At 34.8% G+C, this 21,635-nt stretch overlaps 2 protein-coding genes and 1 long non-coding RNA gene across 5 annotated transcripts; 2 read left to right on the top strand and 1 right to left on the bottom strand.

Moving 5' to 3' along the window:
* The first annotated feature begins 1,063 nt into the window (after positions 1-1,063).
* Positions 1,064-4,983, top strand: LOC111805913. 3 transcript variants are annotated; one of them, XM_023691207.1, is made up of 5 exons: positions 1,064-1,658; positions 1,802-1,958; positions 3,933-4,144; positions 4,239-4,412; positions 4,555-4,983. In XM_023691207.1, exons 1-5 carry the CDS (start codon positions 1,443-1,445, stop codon positions 4,639-4,641), a joined length of 846 nt encoding a protein of 281 aa, XP_023546975.1. In that variant the 5' UTR covers positions 1,064-1,442; the 3' UTR covers positions 4,642-4,983. The 3 variants fall into 3 exon arrangements, with proteins under 3 accessions (XP_023546975.1, XP_023546974.1, XP_023546973.1); XM_023691206.1 differs by having other exon boundaries at positions 3,927-4,144; XM_023691205.1 differs by having other exon boundaries at positions 3,924-4,144.
* Positions 4,984-7,071: 2,088 nt separating this feature from the next.
* LOC111804949 (calmodulin-like protein 7) lies at positions 7,072-8,373 on the bottom strand. Its single transcript, XM_023689789.1, has one exon. It carries the CDS (start codon positions 8,218-8,220, stop codon positions 7,558-7,560), a length of 663 nt encoding a protein of 220 aa, XP_023545557.1. The 5' UTR covers positions 8,221-8,373; the 3' UTR covers positions 7,072-7,557.
* A 5,280-nt stretch (positions 8,374-13,653) lies between these two features.
* On the top strand, positions 13,654-15,000 carry LOC111805122. The gene is made up of 2 exons (XR_002816615.1): positions 13,654-14,192; positions 14,663-15,000. It is a non-coding gene; the product is annotated as an uncharacterized LOC111805122 (long non-coding RNA).
* The last annotated feature ends 6,635 nt before the right edge of the window (positions 15,001-21,635 follow it).

The raw sequence follows: 21,635 nt of genomic DNA, 5'->3' as shown, positions 1-21,635 counted from the left end.
AAGGGGGTCGGATTGTGAGATCCCACATTGGTTGGAAAAAAAGAATGAAACATTCTTTATAAGGACGTGGAAACCTCTCCCTAGCACATGCGTTTTAAAACCTTGAGACTGACGACAGTAGGTAATGGGCTAAAACGCTCGGTAGGTAATGGGCTAAAACGCTCGGTAGGTAATGGGCTAAAACGGACAATTAACTTGTACATAGTATAGTCATATTAAAGAAACTCAAACTTTGGTTGGGCCTAAACTAGTCCAAAGGCTTATTTAGAATTCAATAATATTAAAAAAAAAGACCTAATTAAAAAGTAATAGAATTTACTTAATTATTAATTATATAATTTATAAAGTAATAGAATTTACTTAATTATTAATTATATAATTTATATTCATTTTCTTTTCAGTCCTGCAGAGAACGGACGTTCAGATTCATACAAGAATGAAGCAACATCCACAATGTGAAATGAACCAATAAACAACGAGCACGTGTCAAGGAGAAATTTTCAAAGGCCTTCTTCTTTTTCTTCGTACGACGTGTCGGTTCTGAATTGTTCGTTCTTTTAATCTCGTTGGTGAGAATATGCAGACGACGATTGGAATCTTCGTAGCATAAACGAAGATGAGCCGAAGTTTTAGAGCTTCAAATGCTAAGAATTTCTATCTTTCCTGATTCGTTTTCCATCTGAAATCCCTTGGAATTGAGTTTGTTGTAATTAATTTTGTTTTTGGTGGATGAGATCTTGAGGATTNTCAAACTTTGGTTGGGCCTAAACTAGTCCAAAGGCTTATTTAGAATTCAATAATATTAAAAAAAAAGACCTAATTAAAAAGTAATAGAATTTACTTAATTATTAATTATATAATTTATAAAGTAATAGAATTTACTTAATTATTAATTATATAATTTATATTCATTTTCTTTTCAGTCCTGCAGAGAACGGACGTTCAGATTCATACAAGAATGAAGCAACATCCACAATGTGAAATGAACCAATAAACAACGAGCACGTGTCAAGGAGAAATTTTCAAAGGCCTTCTTCTTTTTCTTCGTACGACGTGTCGGTTCTGAATTGTTCGTTCTTTTAATCTCGTTGGTGAGAATATGCAGACGACGATTGGAATCTTCGTAGCATAAACGAAGATGAGCCGAAGTTTTAGAGCTTCAAATGCTAAGAATTTCTATCTTTCCTGATTCGTTTTCCATCTGAAATCCCTTGGAATTGAGTTTGTTGTAATTAATTTTGTTTTTGGTGGATGAGATCTTGAGGATTTTATCCTAATTCGATCGTTTTCTCTGCGGGTTTTTTTTTTTTTCTGTTGAATGGGAATATTGTTGAAGATGTTTTAGTTTGGATCCGGTGGATTTGCTGCATGAATTTGATTGAAGGTTTGGGTGCGGATCGAGCACTTAAAGAATAGAGGAGGCTGAGCAGCGGCGCTGAAACATGTCTGCCATCGTGTGCGGGAAGAGATCCTTATTTGAAGACCAGTCTCCGCATCCCGTCTCTAAGAGAATTCGTTGTTCATCTTCTTCGCCTGTGCGGTTTTCGCCTCCGAGGTCATCGAATCAATCTGTGTTTCCGTTCCCCCAGACGTCCTCCTCACAATCGGCTCATTTAGTTGATTATCTTTGCGAAAATTTTCCTGATATGGATAAGCAGGTCTGTTTAGGATGAGGAATTATAAATTCGAAATGCTTTAATCATTTTGTTTGAAGGCATTTCTGATGAAAGATTTTTTGCTTTATAATTCGAGGGAATGAATACATGAATACATACTGATTGCTTTGAAATTGTTATTCTAGCTTCTAGAGAGGGTACTTGAAGAATGTGGTGATGATCTCGATTTAGCCATTAGAAGTTTGAACCAGCTTCATTTGGGTTATAATGACAGAAACTTGGGCAGTGCTTCAAACACCTCCGATGTAGCTTTGGAAACAAATATTCAACCTCAATCCCAAGGTTTGTATTTGATCTCTATTGAACTGCATCTTGGACTTAATAATTATATTCTCAATGCTCTGTAAGGGAATATTTTCAATTTTACGACTGCGAGAGAGTGCACGAGACGAGATTTCAATATTTTGTTCATGGATGCATAAATACTAGAGAAATTCTTGACATACTCTGAAGTGTTATATGTTCTTGATAAACTTTTCATAGGAGAAGGAATGATAGGGATTCATTGTGTAAAATCATAACAGGGGTCTTTGGCTTGCTGTTTAGATTAGATTAACCAGAAGTTGAGAAGTCAAACTTAGATTTGGCACATGGATTTGCTTTTCACAAACTACGGATCGTGAGTTTACTAGTAACGTAGCCAACGAACCGAACATGGTTCACGTAGAACCAAGCTTCTATATCAAATTCATTTGCACACACCGTACACAAATTTTTGAAATATAAGCGTTTCAATTCTATGCTCCATCAAGTTTGGACTTCTGGAAACCAAACAATCCTCAGATTGTGCATTTTGTTTTTGTTTTACATTTCTTAGTGAAGCTAGGTTTGTCTCATTTGCCACGCAGTCTGGCTTTTTGATATCATTTTTATACCTCGAATCAACTTGACTTGGATTAGGAGTAGTAGTTCCATCAAAATTTATAACTAACTCGTAGAGAATTGTAACAGCCTAACCCACCACTAGCAGATAGTATCCTCTTTGGATTTTCCTTTCTGAGCTTCTCCGCTAGGGAGAGCTTACCACACCCTTATAAAGGGTGCTTTGTTCCCCTCTCCAATTGATGTGGGATCTCATAATCCACCCCCTTTCGGGGTCCAGCGTCCACGCTGGCACTCGTCCGGTGTCTGGCTCTGATACCATTTGTAACAGCCAAAGCCCACTGCTAGTAGATATTATTCTCTTTGGACTTTCCCTTCCGGGCTTCCCCTCAAGGTTTTAAAACGCATCTGCTAGGAAGAGATTTCCACACCTTTATAAAGAGTGCTTTGTTCCCCTCTCCAATCGATGTGGCATCTCACAAGAATAGCCGTGTGAAATAAGTTATCTTCTATTTTCTTACCAAAATATGGGCCAGTTAAGCATTTTTAGGGCATTAGGACATTGACTGGTGAGGAAGTCTGGTTACTTACTTAAGTCAGCTTGGATTGGCATCAGAGAGTGCCTAGGATCAACCTTGGTGATGTCATGCAGAGCTTTATCAGTTCTGATGACGTTGTCTTATATAGAAGGTTTTTGTTTAAGATCCTTTTTAGCAGAGGCAGATTCTTGCAATTAGAGTAAATAATGACATTCCCAACATCATTCATGGAAAACGTTCTTCGATGTTTCTTGGTGGAAGTTAGTTTGCTGCCAATCAATTTTAGGAATGTATTTCTTTTTTAGCCTTTTCTACAAATTGATTTCTATATGATGTTTCATTGTTTCTGAGTTCAGTGGATTGGAGAACTTTTCTGTAACTTCCCTTTTGTAATTATCCTTTCTTTCGACTCGGTGTTTCGTCCCTCCTCCCGGAATTTGGCATCGAGCCAACTCCTTATCTGCTTACGCCCATGGGGAAGAGTACACTGTAATATTCCCTTTGTCGATCTCTTAATTCCTTGTTTACCTGAGTAGAAATCCTTTCCCCCCCGTCATATTTGTGCCTTTTAGAGTTGATTTTTCTTTTGAGAGACACTGACCTATTCTCTCAATGTACGACCATACTAACTTTAACTGTTTGCTTGGTTGCATTTTATGGAGGCTACGAGATACCTTCAGTTTAAGTCAAAACCTAAACAATTCAAAAGATTCTGTATAAGCGCTTGCATATTCTGCTCCTCAAATTGGAATCTCCAATGCATTTTAAACAGATTATTAATAAAAACAGTTTGAAGGATGCTTGCCAATTTCATCTTCAAGCTTCTTCTGATGCCTTTAGATCCAGTTGTTAGATACATCTAATGAATTTTATCTTTTCGTTTAAGAAGAAGCAGAACCGCAAGGAGAAGCTGCAATTTCTGAGAATGCAACAGCTTCTGAGAATCTTCCCACAAATGGGGCAGAATGGGTGGATCTCTTTGTGAGAGAAATGACAAGTGCCTCAAACATGGATGATGCACGAAGCCGTGCTTCAAGAGTTCTTGAGGTTCTTGAAAAGTCCATCTGTGCCCGTGCAAATGCAGAGGCAGCAAATAACTTTCATCAGGTTTTGGAACTTCTACAATTTCTGCTATTTGTTTATGCACCAATGATCTGCCACTATAATGTTCGTGATTTTTATCTCGTTTATCTAATTTTAGGAAAACAAGATGCTTAGGGAACAAGTGGAAGCTCTTATTCAGGAAAACAATATTCTCAAACGAGCTGTCTCAATCCAGCACGAACGTCAGAAAGAATACGAAGGCGGGAACCAGGAGTTGCAACATCTTAAGGAATTAGTCTCTCAATACCAGGAACAATTGAAAACCCTTGAGGTTGGTTCCATAAATGCTCTAAGATCTTGCTTCCTTCCTTACTAAAAACATAATTTCTCATGAAAAAATATCATTAGCACCATACTTTATGGTTTCACGCATACTTATAGTCTGATATCTCTCGCATCTTTTAATGAACTAGGTGAATAACTATGCACTTACGGTGCATCTCAAGCAAGCTCAACAAAGTAGCTCCATTCCGGGTCGTTTCCACCCCGATGTTTTCTAATCAGGCATCGCTACAGTGAAACCGCGGTAAACTCGATCCTCACAAGACTTCTATTCTATCAAAATAGTAAGATGATCAACCTGAACTTCAATCAGTAGCATGTTTGTAGGTTCCTCTTTTTTATCTAGAAGGTATAAAAGAGTCGAGGCATCTACTTTTCCATGTCAGTACAGTGATTAATTCCTTTTCTTCTTCTTTTTGTTGTTTCTATCCTGATATTGGACTAAATTTGATTCTCATAGATATTTTTTTTTTTGTGTTTTCATTACCTGATTATAGTTCGAAGCTGATTGGAATACACAGAATAACATTTCGATTGAAAAGTTTCACTACTTTCTTTCATATGCTTGTCTAAATGTCTACTTTTTCGGATACCCCATTCTAGATTGAAATATGCTCTCCCCACCTTCTCATAACAGCAATGCACCTAGTTCATTCCTGTTCTACCAATTATGCTCTATAATGCCTAGGATCCTTTCACTTTTGAGCACACAACCATAGCCCACTGATGGGTGATTTTCATAAAAGCAGTAGGGTGATCTTTATACCATGCTTCATCAATGGGTTTTGCCTTTTTAACTGTATACAGCAACCTTATGATGCTGTTTGGTAAAAGAAATTCTCATCTGGACAGCACCACAGGCTTGGCAAAGATATATTTCGAGCAGCGGTCTGGCGGGATACTTTGTTCGATTTGAATCGATTTGAAATTGTAAGGTAACTTACCCGTTATGAGTTAGTGCATTAGGACATGTTTGAAATGACTTTAAATCGTAGTTTAAATACTTGAAAAGTCATTCTAACAGGTTTTTAACATCTTCTGTTACCATGAAATTATATCTCGGGTTTGAAAGTAACATTAAGGTAGTGGATGTTAATTATCGTTTAGCTACAGTTAAGAGGTAGAGAGAGAAAGAGAAAGAGATATAGCTATTTAATTACTTAATATAAGGTTGGATTTTTCTATCTTTAGGTTCAGTACACCAACTCCTGACTTGACATGCGAGTATATATAAAGTAATTGGCTTGATTTGAGTAATGTCTGTAATAACTTCGACAGAAAAAAAAAAAAAAAGAAACTTTCTGAATCAATTCTTCTAGAAGTATCTAATTCCCACCGAAAAATTAATAAGTTAAAAGTATCATTTTCCGTACTTTTAATGATTAAAAGAAGTTTATTTAGTCCCACTTTCAAAAGCTTAAATTAATTTTAATTTTTAATTTTTTTATTTTTTATGAAACTCGTCTAGAAATAAATTAATTTTATCTTATTAATTGATATGAATCTAGATTTGTGTCTTTGATCTCGAGCTCGGTGCTATTTACATCAAGACTTTAGAAAAATAAGAGTGCCTAGTGGAACTAAACAAACGATACCAAGTCTTCTCTCGGATTAAAAAAAAGAAGATGATTTCAAGCACGTTAAATTATTAGTATTTAAATTAGTCTATTAATTATTTATTGTCTTCTTTTAATATACAATTATAAAAATGAGAAACCGTAACCTCATAGTTATTTATCAACTATTGTTATAAAAACGATTAAAACAAATTTGTCGTCTCGTATTTCTCGAAAACNGGAGAACTGAACCAAGAATTCTCTTTCTTTATCATCAATCCAATCACTGTTCGAGACCCAGGATTCTATTTTATCATCAATCCAATCACCGTTCCCATTTTTGATTTTTCTTATCAATGAATATATCTCTTTACTTGTATGACTTAGATGTCTCGTATTTCTCGAAAAAGCGATTCGATTGATGGGATTGAGATTGATATTCCAATCTTTCTTCTTCGAACGTATTGATTTGACCCCATAAGCGGGACCGCCACCCCTTAGCATGTTGCCACCAGAAGCAGAACCCATATATCTCCTAGAGAATCTCCTAATTGTTCCAGAGCAACTAGAAATAGATTCTTTAGAGCAACTAGAAATAGATTCTTTAGAGCAACTAGAAATAGATTCTTTAGAGCAACTAAAAGAGAATCTCCTAATTGTTCCAGAGCAACTAGAAAGAGATTTTTTAGAGCAACTAAAAAGAGATTCTTTAATAAGAAAGAATTTAGTTCATGTGTGGAATACCTATCTAGAAGTTTTCGCAACTCAATCATGTATGATGGCGATTCACAAATTGTTAATAATGCATTTTTAAAATATTTTTTTTATATTATTATACATATTTTTCTAAAAAAATTATTAAAAATATACTTATTAGTAAGTTAAAATATTTTTTTAATAGAACTTAAAACTAAATTAAAACTAAATTGTTGCTAGTTAAATAATAATTATAAATTTATTAAAAAGGTTTGTACTAATTAAATTTAGAGATTTAAAATTATTAAATTAGAATAAAACACGAAAAAAAATAATATCTTAATCTTATAAATATATTTATAAAAGAAAGACTATCAAATAGAAAACCGACATAAATCCTAAAAATCACTCGATAATCAAAATAGCGAAAGCTTGTATTCAAAATAGACAACATCATATGATCATGAGATTACGAAAATTTGTATGTAGTTCTAACAACCCTAATTAGTGATATCAAAGTCATGCTCCCGACTTGTCTCTCTTGATAGAATCCATGAAAAGTATGTCTCCGACGTCGGTCAATCAGCCCTAGAAGTGATACAACAACACGAGGAGCTAACGATCGGAGGTGTTGCAACCTATGAATCACCGAACAGCTCTTTTGCTCGATAGGAATCATGGGCATAAACACAAATGACTTATGTCCAAAGTGGACAATAGGGTATATATACTTCCATCCTACCATAGGCTTCATATCATAGAGGGAGAGGCACAAATTTACAGAAGAAATCAGTAGAAAATGTGTTGTTCTAAGAGAATTTGAAATGAAAAAGCAAAGCATATGAACAAATTTAGTGTAGAAATAGAGTAAGAAGTGCATAATCAATTGAAAACCAGAGTTGTTCCACTTCTCATCATCCTCTTAAACTCATCAAAATTCACCATTCCATCCCCATCCAAATCCACTTTCTTGATCATTTCCTTACAATTCTCAAGTTTCTTCCCTTCATTCATCCCCAAACAAGACAGCACCAAGCCCAATTCCTCCACTGATATCACTCCATCTTTGTCCTTATCAAACACTCCAAAAGCCTCTCTCAGTTCATCTTCATCTTCATCTTCATCTTCAACCCTCCTCTGTTTTACTTCAAAACCCATCACTAATTTCTCCCCCAAAACACAAAACTCCTCAAAATCAATCAACCCATCTCCATTTTCATCCACCCCTTTCACCATTTCCTCTGCTTCCCTCTCTGTAATCATCATACTCATGTTCTTCAGCGATTCCATCAGCTCCTTCTTCGTTATGAACCCATCGTTGTTCTTGTCAAATGTCCCAAACACCTTCTTCATCTCTGATTTCTTCTTTTCCGGCGCCGGAGACAGCGGAGGAACGGCGGTGGGTTTGAAATGGACAGATTGGGGAGAGGGTTTTATAGATTGGAACCACGCGGTGAATCTCTTGGTGGGGAAATACATGAGGAAATTGACAAACCCAGCAACGAACAAAACCGCCAAGAACAGAAGGTTCATCACGGATTCCATTGTTGGAGGAGGAGGAAGGTGCAGAGAAGGAGGGATTTGGAGAGAAGGGTTTTAAAGAACGATGAAAAGGGGGAAAGGAATTGAAAGAAACGCGGTTTTGAAACGCCAAATCTGCTTTTTGGATCCCACAAACCGCGTGGTGGGTATTGTTTCTTTTTATTTAAAACTCCATTTTGTCGCTGAAAATTTGTAAAGAAAAAAATGGTGTGTGTGTGTCATTGCGTGATCGTGCTTCAATGTCTTTTAAATATGAAAATGATTCCTCCACACCACAACCAATTAATCAATGTTTGACGTAAATTCAAGCATAGCTGATGATAATAAACAAAACTCTATTAACTTTGAATGAAGTTTATTGACGTTTTCAAAGTTTGGGAGCAATATAGTAATTTAATTAAAGTTCAGTGACCAAAATCTAACCATTTTGAAAGATATTGGACTGAAACAATACATATGAAAGCACGGAGAGTGCTAGTTTGACAACTTTTAAGGGTTGAATTTTCTTCATTGAATATTTCTTGTTATGATTCGAACGCACCGTTAAGACTTGTGGGACCATTTTGAAAGAAAAGCTGTAAAGAGATCGAATAGAGAGAGCTCTAGAGAGAATTCTTCGTTCTCGGTTGAAATTCTCTTTAGGGTCATTACGAACTTCTATATCGTTGATATACACCAAATAGACTTGTAGCCTAAGATTTCTACAAAGGTAGATTACGTGGGTAGTTAAGGCATTACATTATTGACCAAAAGGTCAAAGATTGAGAACAGCGGGTTAGTTATTGGTCAAAAGGTAAAAAAATTCGAATTACCTCTTAATAAAAACACCTTAAAGAGTTAATTTTTTTTTTTATAAAAAAATCTTATACGACTTTAATCGAATTATATAATAAATTAGTTTATTCAAACGGTCTTAAAATGAGATTACTACAAAGATAGAGACAAGAACACGTATATACAATTTTTCGTTTTTTTTTTTTTAATTTTAACCATTTTAAGCGTCCTTTCATTTTCTTTATAATATATACGTTGAACAGGAAGACTAACTTTAAAAATTAATGATATGCACCTATGAGATTGAAATGAATATATGAGTGCCATTTGGAAGCAAGTAACATATAAACAATTAACTATCCCTAGAGGTGGTTTATTTCATTTGGGTTACAACCGACCCTATGTGGGGTCGACCTCTTAGGTCTCGATAACCCTCACGTGGGTCGTTCATCTAGGTTATGGCTAACCCAATGAAGTTGGATTTGTCTCGTTTTTGTCACTAGTCTTCTAAGTAATAGGTTTTGTATCCTACATGCTTCATGCTTGTACCTCAGACCTTGAGGCTCAACTCTTTGTCAACTTGACAGATTAGCCTCTTTTTTCCTTTGGAACGTCCAACTTCTCCACCGAGATAGTCAAACTCTTGGCTTAACCTCCAAGAGTTGACCTCTAGCGTCTAAAAAAGTTATTTCGATCAAAATGAAATAAATATTAAATATTAATAATATGAATAATAAAACATAATTAACGTTAACCCATCGAGTTCCTATCCTTTAGAAGTTTATACAGTAAGATGTCATTATAACGTCATTATCATAGCCGATGAGATTTAAGAGTTATTTGACAGGAAAGTTTGAGCTATAAATATTTAAGACTTTGAATTTGATAACCTTTCGTTAGGTTAGGTTAGGTTACACGAACAAGGAAGAACTTGAAGAAATCTTGAATGTTAAGCCTCTTTTTCTCCCATATTTCGGTCAACAGTGAAAAAAAAAAATAATATTCCTAATTCAATGACAATAACATGAACTCGATAAAAAAAAGTTCGAGAAAATGACAAATCTACCCCAAAAACCGAGTAAATAAATAATATTAAATATTCATATAGGTACGTTGAGATTCGAACCTTTTACTTAACAATATAATTACATCGATATCAGACAAAATTAAATAATTAGCTAAAATAAATTATTATTAATTCCCTGTTTCAATTTGATCACCAAAATAAACTACTTGGTAATATTAAATAAATAAAAACTTAGTATTAAATTTGATCCATGTAAAATAATTTTACCAAAAATCATAAATAACGGTAAAAATTGCAACAAAATTTTAAATTAAATTTAATAGCCAGAAATTACGTTCATGGGTATTTTAGTCTTTTCATAAATTTTATTTAATAATAAGAAAACTACGTTTGGTAATTTTTCAATAATAAATATATATTTGCAATTTTTTCAAAACGCGTAATTAAAAAGTTATTTACGTTGTTAACCCAAAAGGAACGTTAATCATGTTGGGCCCATCATGTTGGGCCCATGGGCTTCTAATATTGTATTTTTGTTATTTTCAGATCCGAAGGCCCAATCCGATAAATACAAAGAATTTTGGGCCTCACGAATTTGGAGTCCATACAAAAAAAGGAAAAAAAAACCTTTATTTATTTATTTCTTTATTATTATTATTTTTATATTTAATGTAGAATGAAAATAGCTAGAGGGAGAGGTTAAATTAACGTATCATCTAACTTGATTGATATAAAAAGTCTCGAGAGCTCGAGAACTCGAGAACGATAAGATTTTGATCTAGTTAACGAACTCGTTGGGGAGCGGTACTGATTAGTGACAGCTCGATCGAGCACCCGTTACATAAATTTGTAATTTAATTTTTTTAAAAATAATTAATATTAGGGGGGGGGGGACTATAGAAGAGACAGGGCCACGCTTGAAAGTGACGGTCCAATGATGCAAAACCGTTCCGGTTCAACAACCTATAATTATTCTGTTAACTTTTTATCACATGCGCTTACGTACACCTCCTTGCCATGGTCCCTCCTCCATCAATATTATTATTATTATTATTATAAATTACAAATTTATTTAACACGTATTTATTAAATATTTTTTTTTTTAAAATTGAGGGTCGCTCATGTAAGGACAAAAAAAGTGGACATTTAAAGAGCAGCCCAAATATATGTGGGCCAGAGGATGAGACTGTTGAGGAAATGGGCCCTCCAATGTGGGCTGTAAAGGTGGCCCATGAACGTGGCTTTTTCGCTACTACTGTGAGATATGAAAGAAGTGACACTCAAATTTGTCTCTTTCTGTTTTTGTCTTCTTCTGCCTTCAAATAATTCACTTATTTTCCTTTTTTTTTTTAATATATTTCCACCTATTAAAATTAATTATTTTCTTTTTTAATAAAAAAACCCCATAAAATTAGAGAAAATTTCATCCACACACACTAAAATATATTTATAAAAATATCTCCAATACTTTTTTTTTTTATTTAGATTTATTTTCTGATTTTTTTTAAAAAGTTAAAAGTTTTAAATAAAAATAAAATGCATCAAAATATAAATTTTTATGAGCTCTATTTTTAGATTTTCGTATGGAATAATTTGTTTACTAAAAGATTTTAGGAGTTGGGTTTTCTCGGGTTTCAATGAAACCGTCAAATTATGCACTAATTTGATGAAGTGCACGTACGAAGAGGGCATTCTACCACTTTCACTGACCCGGATGCTAGAGCAAAAACAATAATTTATTTTGGAAGGTAATGAGAAATCCACTTTTAGTACTCAATCCTTCAAAGCGTACGGGATGAGTCAGAGTTAGCAGGTTTACGAATTGTAAATATGTTTTATTTTGGTAGGTTCGTGATTCAAGAACAGTGAAAAATGTCATTCTCATTCTCTCATTCTAGCACATCCCATCCTCCGATTTATTTATTTTTACTATTTTTTTAACATTCAAAATTTAAATTCCGTAATTTTAAAAATTTTCAGAATCATGATTGGAATTCGAATGGATAAAAAACGAGCTCGATAAAATAATCATATTATTGTTATATGGTACATTATGCAATTGATATATGTGAAGCTTAGCAAGAGATAAGTCCAAAAAAAATGTCTTTATTTGATCTTAGGGTTAAAAGGGTCACACTCACCTTTTCTTCAACTTTGGGGAGAGAAAATATGAATTATTACTATATTTTGTTTTCTTTTGCTTATGCCCATTTTTCAAATTTCGAACATATTGGTACGATATTTTGTATTTAAAGATCTAAAGTTTGAATTTCCACCGCTACAGCGTGTCAACGGTAAAAAAAAGAAGGTGAAAATCTAAATATATACAACGTAAACTCGAACTTTTTAGTCGGGCTTAACACGGTGAAACTTACTAGCGACCAGACATCTTTTTCATTACATACAACTTTGCATCTCGGGATGAATGATTATCATAACCAAGTGTTCAGACTAATTGTTATTTTGTCACGGTCATGTTTGTCCAAGGCGTGTTGTCTATGACTGCATGTTGGATGTCCCAGTCATGTTTGTCTAGGACGCGTTGTCTATGGCTGCATGCCTGTTCCAAACTTCTTATGCTTTTATCTTAGATAGACTTTTACTATTTCATGTTGTGTCAACATGGGGGTGTATGACCCGTTACCAAAATCATGTCTACACTCATACTATAGGAGGATATGACTAGACGTTACTTCTTCCTACTCGGGATATATGCTATCAAAGTCGTTTTTAGTGTCTAATCTCTTTCAAATGGTTTTCAACGTATTTCCGCGCTCAAGTTTTCTAAAACATTTCTCTCAAACGTAACTTTAGGCTCGAACATACACCAACGGTATCTACGAAGTCCAAACTTTTCACGGCCGACTTGTACGCTAAGTTCAAACAGTGCCACACAATTACTGTCCTACTACCATAAAAGTGCGATTGTGACAACGTACACTAATCGTCATGGCTTAGAGGGCATCTATTGCCCTCTCTTTTATTCTTCGCTCCGTCCGATCCGAGATCCGTTGCTACGAAATTAGGTTTACAATAATAACTCCACAAAATAGCTAGCCTCCTAGCATATTTACAACTTTACCAAAACTCTTACAATAATTCACACAAATCCAACAAGAAAGGGTCCAAAATGCAATATATATATACTTCATATTGATTTTGGAAGTGGTTGGATGTTCTTTTACAAATTATTTTTAAGAGGATTGGATCTGTGATACCCAAATGGAATAATTTGGCATACACATAAATGACTTTAAAATAAAAGATGAGATTTGAGGATCACATGTTACCATGTGGGCAAAAGGATGAACTTTCTTTGTCTTTATGATTCTTATATCAATTCCCGCTTAAACTACACGTTTAATCTACAAACTTTCAAGATTTTGTCTGATTCTACGTTAAATTTTATGTCTAGTAAGTCCCTAAACTTTCAACAATTATACTTGATGGGTCTCTCCAATTACTCAACACAACATCGAAAAATTCAAATTCCGAGCCAAAAAAGTCGAAGAACTGAAGAGCGTACTAGACACGAGGCTCACGAGGCTCGAGAAGAGAAGACGTAGGTTAAGTTAGATCCCACCATCTCTCCTCGTCTATATAAAGTTGGGAAGAAAATTGTATAATTTGGTATAGAGTGGTCCATGTTATGGCCTTTCTAACCCTTTCTTTCATCGTCTTCCTCTCAACAAAGACATTCTTGTAAATGTCTTCTTTCAAAGCGAGCTAGAGGTCCTAGCCATGCTTTTCCACAGCTTTCTTGAACTTTCTTCCTCTTTTTTCATTCATCTTCTCAATCATTTCTATGCAAAGTAAAAACCCTTTGGAAGTTCATGAAAGCTGTGGGAGAACATGGCATTTCTAGGCCCTAAATATCCCCCAACTCTCTATTCATCACCCTTTATGGTCACCCTAATTTTCTTGTTCTCTACTTTCAGGTTTTCTCGAGCTAGGCGGAGATTAACCCTCGAGTGCAAAACTAGAACGGGAGCTTGGCTGCAAGACCCACCTGTGAAATCCCACATCGAGATGTTGGAGAGAAGAACATAGCATTTCTTATAAAATTGTGAGGTTAACAGCGATACGCAACAGGCCAGGGCTTGGGCCGTTACAAATGGTGTCACTGGGTGGTGTGGTAGCGAGAATGCTGAGTCCCTAAATGGTGGATTGTGAGGTCCCACANCTTTCAAAGCGAGCTAGAGGTCCTAGCCATGCTTTTCCACAGCTTTCTTGAACTTTCTTCCTCTTTTTTCATTCATCTTCTCAATCATTTCTATGCAAAGTAAAAACCCTTTGGAAGTTCATGAAAGCTGTGGGAGAACATGGCATTTCTAGGCCCTAAATATCCCCCAACTCTCTATTCATCACCCTTTATGGTCACCCTAATTTTCTTGTTCTCTACTTTCAGGTTTTCTCGAGCTAGGCGGAGATTAACCCTCGAGTGCAAAACTAGAACGGGAGCTTGGCTGCAAGACCCACCTGTGAAATCCCACATCGAGATGTTGGAGAGAAGAACATAGCATTTCTTATAAAATTGTGAGGTTAACAGCGATACGCAACAGGCCAGGGCTTGGGCCGTTACAAATGGTGTCACTGGGTGGTGTGGTAGCGAGAATGCTGAGTCCCTAAATGGTGGATTGTGAGGTCCCACATTGGTTAAAGAGGAGAACGAAATATTCTTTATAAGAGTGTGGAAACCTCTTACTAATAGCCAAAGTGGACAATATCTATTAGCAGTAATCTTGAGCTGTTACACACTCTGTGGAAGGGTCATCACTAATTCTCTTATTATCTACTTTCTTTAGAACGTATTGTTGCATGGTTGCTCAAAGCTTCAAAGAACTAAAAAACCCGAGAAGCCATTCGAACCGAATCGAACTAAACCTAAGCGGGTCGAGAGAGAGAGATTCCTTTTTACCATCAATGATAGATGTTCATTTTGCATCTCCTACATTTCTGTGAAAAACGTTAAATATTTGTCACTTTCTTGCATCAGTTTTTTAACCACTCTCTGTACCCTTAAATGCCACAAAAAACATACAACAACAACAAAAAAAAAACATGTCACTGTCTCTGTACACCATTTATGAGCTGTTTGTGTGCTCTTTTAAGTAAATAATTCCAAGCTTTGTGTATTGCACAGAGAATGTTACAATGCAAGGCAACTGCATATTTATTTCTTAGCCTTTTTATTCACACAACTTTGGGGTATATTTTTAATTACCGAGCTTTCTCTAAGTTCGATGACTCGAAAAATTCGATCAACCTAATCCAACCCGTATGATTTGTTCTTTTGACACAAATCTTTTTAGTTATTTACGTGTGAATTTTCAACTAGGGAGTGTTTTCTGTAAGCCTGATGACTCGAAAAACGTGATTAACCCAATCCAATCCCTATAATTTGAGTTGGGTTAGGTCGGGTTCAAATAGATTCAAATTTTATGAATTTATTTAGTTCATCCGTTCTCCTGAACCTAGATTGGATTGAACCGAATCATTTAAAAAAATATATTAATTTAATTTTTCATTTCATAATTTTTAAAATCTCTCTAGGTTGTGAAGACTTACAAGTTCATTGCATCTTGTGGTCTTTGGGTTTTAAATTATTTAGACTTTTGTTGTCCTTATATGTAGGGGTGTGACAAGGAATTTTCATAAGAAATGGACAAAATTCTACTATAAAATTTTTAATTAAATTTATGAGATGTAAATCCAATCATGTTTGTCCCGAACATATTGTCCATGGTTGCATTCCCGTTCCAAGCCCTTTTTACTTGCTTTCATGTCAATACGAAGGTGCATGATCGATCACCAAAATCATGTCTACACTCGCTATAACTAAATGTCCCAAAATGAACTATAAGAGATGCAACTAGTTGTCAATTCTTACTATCAAGGTTATATGCTATCAAAGTCGTTGTTGTTGCTTATTCACGCCTATAACATTGCTTTCTTTAAAACTTTTTTCAACATTTCGATCAAAAGTAACCTGAGGCTCGAGCATACGTTGATATTATTTGCAAAGTCCAAATTTCACATGACTGACTTGTTTGCTAGGTTAGAACAAGTGTCGCACAATCGTTGTCCCGTTACTACTAGAGTGCAATTGTGACACCCTACGACACGGTCACATTATCCCTGTGGAGCAACACGGGTCATTTTAACATGTTTTGTCCTCACTCACATATATCCTATATTGATAAAAAAAAAAAAAAAAAAAAAAAAAAAAAAAATCTTTTAACTCGGTTTTCGTCGTAGTGTTAGTTAAATAATTATTTATAGTCAAAAGTTTTAATTCCTAATGAATTATTCATATATTAAATAAAAGTATAGTTTTTATACAAAAAGTGAAAGTAGACCTTAGTAATGTGACACAAAATTTAATGTGATAAAGAGTTAGTTGCAAATTCACAACCATATGCTTCATTCATATTGAACCTTTTTGACATTTATTTATTTATTTTTTTAATTTTTTTTAAATAATTAAAGTGGTAGGTGGAGGGACACTTTTGGATAATAATGGCTTACTTTTCAAAATAATTGTAAGGAAGAGAAAAATTGAAATAAATTCTTATTTTCTTCTCTAATTTGGGTTAAATTATTATTTTCTTTTAAAAACTTGTCTTTTTTTTGGCATAAAATACAATTTTCTTCAACACACAAAGAGAATGGAAATAATTTAGGGTTTTCTTGAAAAAACCGAACGACGTTGATATCTCAAATCGTTGAGTTTTTCTTCGTAAGTTAATAAAAGATTCGAACCTAGCTGATAGCTCAGAAGACTTCGTTGTTACGGTATCAAAAGTCGATGATTTGACCCAGAAACTAAAAATTAGAAAATGTCGAGCTTGTGTTTAAACCGTGCTTGTTAAGCTCCCTGAGCTTTAGAAATGTCTAATAAATCTCTAAACTTTGAAACTAAAAACTAGGTTAAAAATTAGAAAATGTCGAGCTTGTGTTTAAACAAGGCTTGTTAAGCTCTCTGAGTTTTAGAAATGTCTAATAAGTCTCTAAACTTTGAAACTAAAAACTAGGTTAAAAACTAGAAAATGTCGAGCTTGTGTTTAAACAGTGGTTGTTAAGCTCTCTTAGCTTTAGAAATGTCTAATAAGTCTCTAAACTTTAGAATGTCGAGCGAGTCAAGGACTTGTTAAATGCTTTTGAAAGTAGTTTAGATACTGAATGTCGATACAGACGGTGAAAGTTCAAAGAGTTGTTAAACATGTTATAAAGTTTTCGGGCTAAAAAACTCGAACGAAGAGACAAAACCCATGTGTTGGGCTGCAAAAATTGCATAGTCAAGTCGCTATTGGTACTTGGTTTTTGTTCACAAAAATACATGTGTAATACCCTCTGTGTCTTCATTGATCTGATGTGAAAGTTTGGAAATTTGTTGGTACTAAAACTAGAAGAAAGAAGGATCATAATTGTTCTTACCCAAATTGATCTTCTCTGCAAAACCCTACCAAAATGTTCATCAACCAAATCTCTTTTTATATATATATATATATATATAAAGTGTTGTTTTTTTCGGGTTTTCTTATTCTCGGGTAAATGATTCGTGTTTACTCGTGTCTCAACAATTAAAACACGATTTGCACTCTGGAGTATTCTGGTTGTGACCAACTTGGTACTTCTAAGAGGTCACATGTTAGATAGGTTTCCACACCCTTATAAAGAATGTTTCGTTCTCCTCTCCAACCGATGTAATTCAACTTTTTTAACGCGAACGTTTTAAATTTCGATGAGAATTTCAAAAAGGGTTATACAACAAAGGAATAATTAAGAAACGAAAAGCAAAAAGCACGAGTATTATTAAACCGACGTTTGTAAAGGTAAAATCAATGTGAATTTTGAAGAAAACAATGATTCCAACATAACTCAGCTAGTTAAAACGGTCTGGTTTGTTGTTCCTTATCCGGTTTGTTTGGTTGTAGCCTGCAATTGTAAAGGAAGCCTACACATAGAAAGGGAAAAGATTATACCTAAAAGGGATTGAAGAAATCCAGAGGTTGAAGAAGAGGGTTGATCCTTTTATTGTATCTTCCCACAGCTTTATTGAACCGCAGCCATTGAAATGGAAGAAATCCAAGAAAAAAGTAAGCTTTTTTTGAAGAACATGATGATGCAGTTCAAGAAAGCCGTGGAAGAATACAAAGAGGACCAAGAATTCAATCGGAAAATGAGTATAAACCTGTTTGGCAGGTGAGAAAATGAGGGAAAATGAGAAGGAAAGTGGTGGGAAAATGAACATGGTTATGGGAGATTTCAAGGGCTCCCATGGCTTCTACTTATAGCAAAACTTCATGGCTTTCAAGGGCTTAGAAGGGTTTGGTTTGTTTTTGGGTCACCAATCCCAATTAGAATAATGGAAGTGGGTGAGGAGAGAGAGAAATTAACTGAAGAAAGCTCGTAAAAAGACCGACCTGTCTCATACGTTCGATTAAGAGATTGGAGCTTCGAATACCCTGAAATCGTATGTCACTGTAAGAGTGAAGAGTACCCTACAGACCAACACGAGTCTTTCAACTTACTTTACTAAACCCTAAATTCTCTTCTATAGAAGACCTACACGGGTCTTTGAGCATATTTTGTTCTAGTTCACCTGTTTCCTAGAAAATTTTTTAAGAGGTCATCTAACATAGATTTGCTCCTTGTTGACATAGATAGTAATTTTTATTCTTTTTAAAACTTTTCTCGGTAGTTCTATCCAAGATTTCTCGTTCATTCATGTATTCATCTTTTACTCTAGTGAAAGTAAATTAATCTAGTAAAAAATAACGGTAAACCAAAAGTGGGTCTAATTCTAAAATTGAAAAAAAATAAATAAATTTAGATATTTAAAAAATATATTAACTACAATTTTTATTATAGAAAAATGATAACTTTATCGAAATGAGTATNGAAAAAAAAAAAAAAAAAAAAAAAAAAAAAAAAAAAAAAAAAAAAAAAAAAAAAAAAAAAAAAAAAAAAAAAAAAAAAAAAAGGTCATAAATGTACGTGCGGTTGGGATCTGACGGCAATGGTGGCAGCACGGTTGGGGCTATTTTGGTAGATCTGTCCCCTCTAAACCCTAAACTCAANTGTTGTCAAAGAGTTGAACAATGGTTTTTTCGTGTTGTCAAAGAGTTGAACAATGAAAATAGATGGCGAGTGCCTAATCGAATTGATCGGGTCATGTAGGAACAAGGTTCAAGTCTACCGGTCTGTTAGGATGCCTCAGCTGCATACATCACTGCACTTCCACTTGACACCTATCGTGATGATAAACGGCTCATCTCGCCGTGACCTTCTCTTGAATTCTCAAAACTTCTGTCGCTCCATCCCCGCAGGGGCAGAGAACCCATCGCTGTCTCGGCTGTGCTACCGGAGGCTCTGGGGAAGTCGGAATAGGAGAGCACTCATCTTGGGGTGGGCTTACTACTTAGATGCTTTCAGCAGTTATCCGCTCCGCACTTGGCTACCCAGCGTTTACCGTGGGCACGATAACTGGTACACCAGAGGTGCATCCTTCTCGGTCCTCTCGTACTAGGGAAAGATCCTCTCAATGCTCTAACGCCCACACCGGATATGGACCGAACTGTCTCACGACGTTCTGAACCCAGCTCACGTACCGCTTTAATGGGCGAACAGCCCAACCCTTGGAACATACTACAGCCCCAGGTGGCGAAGAGCCGACATCGAGGTGCCAAACCTTCCCGTCGATGTGAGCTATTGGTCAGAAAATATAACCAAACATATAAGCGTTTTAGTTATAATCAATTTTTTTAAAAAAATTAAGAGAATGTATAGTAGAAAAATACTTTTTTTTCCCTAAACAATTCAAACAACTCGAAATTATTTCGAACTTTTGTATTCTTTATTATCACGTGACTTTTTCTAGTTCAACAAAAAACGCATGTCACGGTTAGAACCTCGAACCTTTAATTTTTTTTATAAAGTACATGTTTTATGCAATTGAACTATACTTCCGCCGTTAACACATTTATAAGAATCGTGGTACATTCATTAATATATGATATTCCCATATTCTCCCTAACCGGTCGTCATGTGTGAGTAAGGTGACAATTTTTCCTATCCTCATAAAGATGTTTAGTCGAGTTAAATATAAATTATCATTAATTAATTTATTAACTTGTAATACCATATATAATATAATTTTGTATTTTAAAACATTAAATTTGAAATCCTAATAAATTAAAAAAAAAAAAAAAAAAAAAATCGATCTGTTTATTATTTGAACTATTGATTATTTCAATTCGATTTCTAATTTTAACTGACCTGATACTATAATATTTAGATCTCGTACCGATTTAAACCTACCCGACCCGAAAAGGTTTGTTGAATGTTGGAGACATATGCTTGGAAATGCATGAGTTCTAATTTGTCAATATGTTTGTGACATTTTCTTGCTACTTCTCATAGTGTCCGACATTGTTTGTCTATTTTTGATTTAACCCACAATTTTGTCTCTCTTTTCCTCTTCCTTTTTGTGTTATGTCGGGTTCATAATTCAATTCTTCGTGACAAAAAATTTCATATTTTATTACCTTAAAAGTTTCTCCAATTCTATATTGTTTCCGATTGGATCGAGATTGTGTTGCCCTCGATGGGAATCGGGATTCATCTTTTCCAATGGAAAAAGAAAGCTAACTCAAAGCTCGTGTGGATCGAAAACTATAAAAAAAAAAATTATGTGGGATACGCTTATTTATAGACGTTAAAACATTATTGAACTTTAAATAGAAATTGTGACGTTCGTGTAGAAAATGATTGCATGAATGAACTAATACCGTATATAAATGAAAGCGATCATGAAAATATGAAGTTATGGTTAACAAATACTAATAGTTACTGTCTATATCAATAAGATGCACTCTTCTTTTCAATTTCTCGATGATAAGAACTCCTAACGTGATCATATTTAGTTTGTAGTATTCCTACATTAGGTGATTTAACTGCCTAAGCTCATAGCTAGTAGATATTGTCCACTTTGGCCCGTTGTGTATGTCGTCAGCCTCACGAATTTAAAATGCGTCTACTAGGGAGATGTTTTCACACCCTTATAACGAATGCTTTGTTCCTCTCTCTAATCGATGTGGAAACTCACAATCCGCCTACCTTCGGGGCCAATGTCCTCGCTAGCACATCGTTCGGTGTCTGGCTCTGATATCATTTGTAACAGTCAAAACTCATTGCTAGCAGATATTGTTCGCTTTGACCTGTTATGTATCGTCGTCAGCCTCACGATTTTAAAATGTGTCTACTAGGGAGAGATTTTCACACCCTTATAAGAAATGATTCATTCTCTTCTCCGACTGATGTGCGATCTAACATGTGACCTCTTAGAAGTACGACAAGAAATAAGTATCATGATCATATCGCAGATGACGTAAATGAATTTTTGAGCCATTAAGTCCCGATTTCAAATTCTAAATTTTGGGTATGGAACCTTTAATCCCAAAACTTGGTTTTTGTTGATGTTTTTTTGTTATGATTTTCCTATATTTGAAAAGAAATTATGTTGGCATTAAATTTCTCTCTGAACAAAATAATCTAAATACTTTAGTGATTTCTTTGTCCTTGAGAATTTGAGACAAGACAACCTTTTCAAGTT

This window comes from Cucurbita pepo, chromosome LG11 (assembly GCF_002806865.2).
Source record: "Cucurbita pepo subsp. pepo cultivar mu-cu-16 chromosome LG11, ASM280686v2, whole genome shotgun sequence".
NCBI lineage: Eukaryota > Viridiplantae > Streptophyta > Magnoliopsida > Cucurbitales > Cucurbitaceae > Cucurbita > Cucurbita pepo.
Note: the sequence above shows the minus strand (reverse complement) of the source record. Positions and strands in the feature narration are given on the sequence as shown.

Coding starts and splice junctions, on each gene's coding strand:
- LOC111805913 (XM_023691205.1), top strand. CDS start 1,443: ATGTCTGCCATCGTGTGCGGGAAGAGATCCTTATTTGAAGACCAGTCT. Junction 1,659..1,801: donor TTCCTGATATGGATAAGCAG/GTCTGTTTAGGA, acceptor TTGTTATTCTAG/CTTCTAGAGAGGGTACTTGA. Junction 4,145..4,238: donor CAGCAAATAACTTTCATCAG/GTTTTGGAACTT, acceptor ATCTAATTTTAG/GAAAACAAGATGCTTAGGGA.
- LOC111804949 (XM_023689789.1), bottom strand. CDS start 8,220: ATGGAATCCGTGATGAACCTTCTGTTCTTGGCGGTTTTGTTCGTTGCT.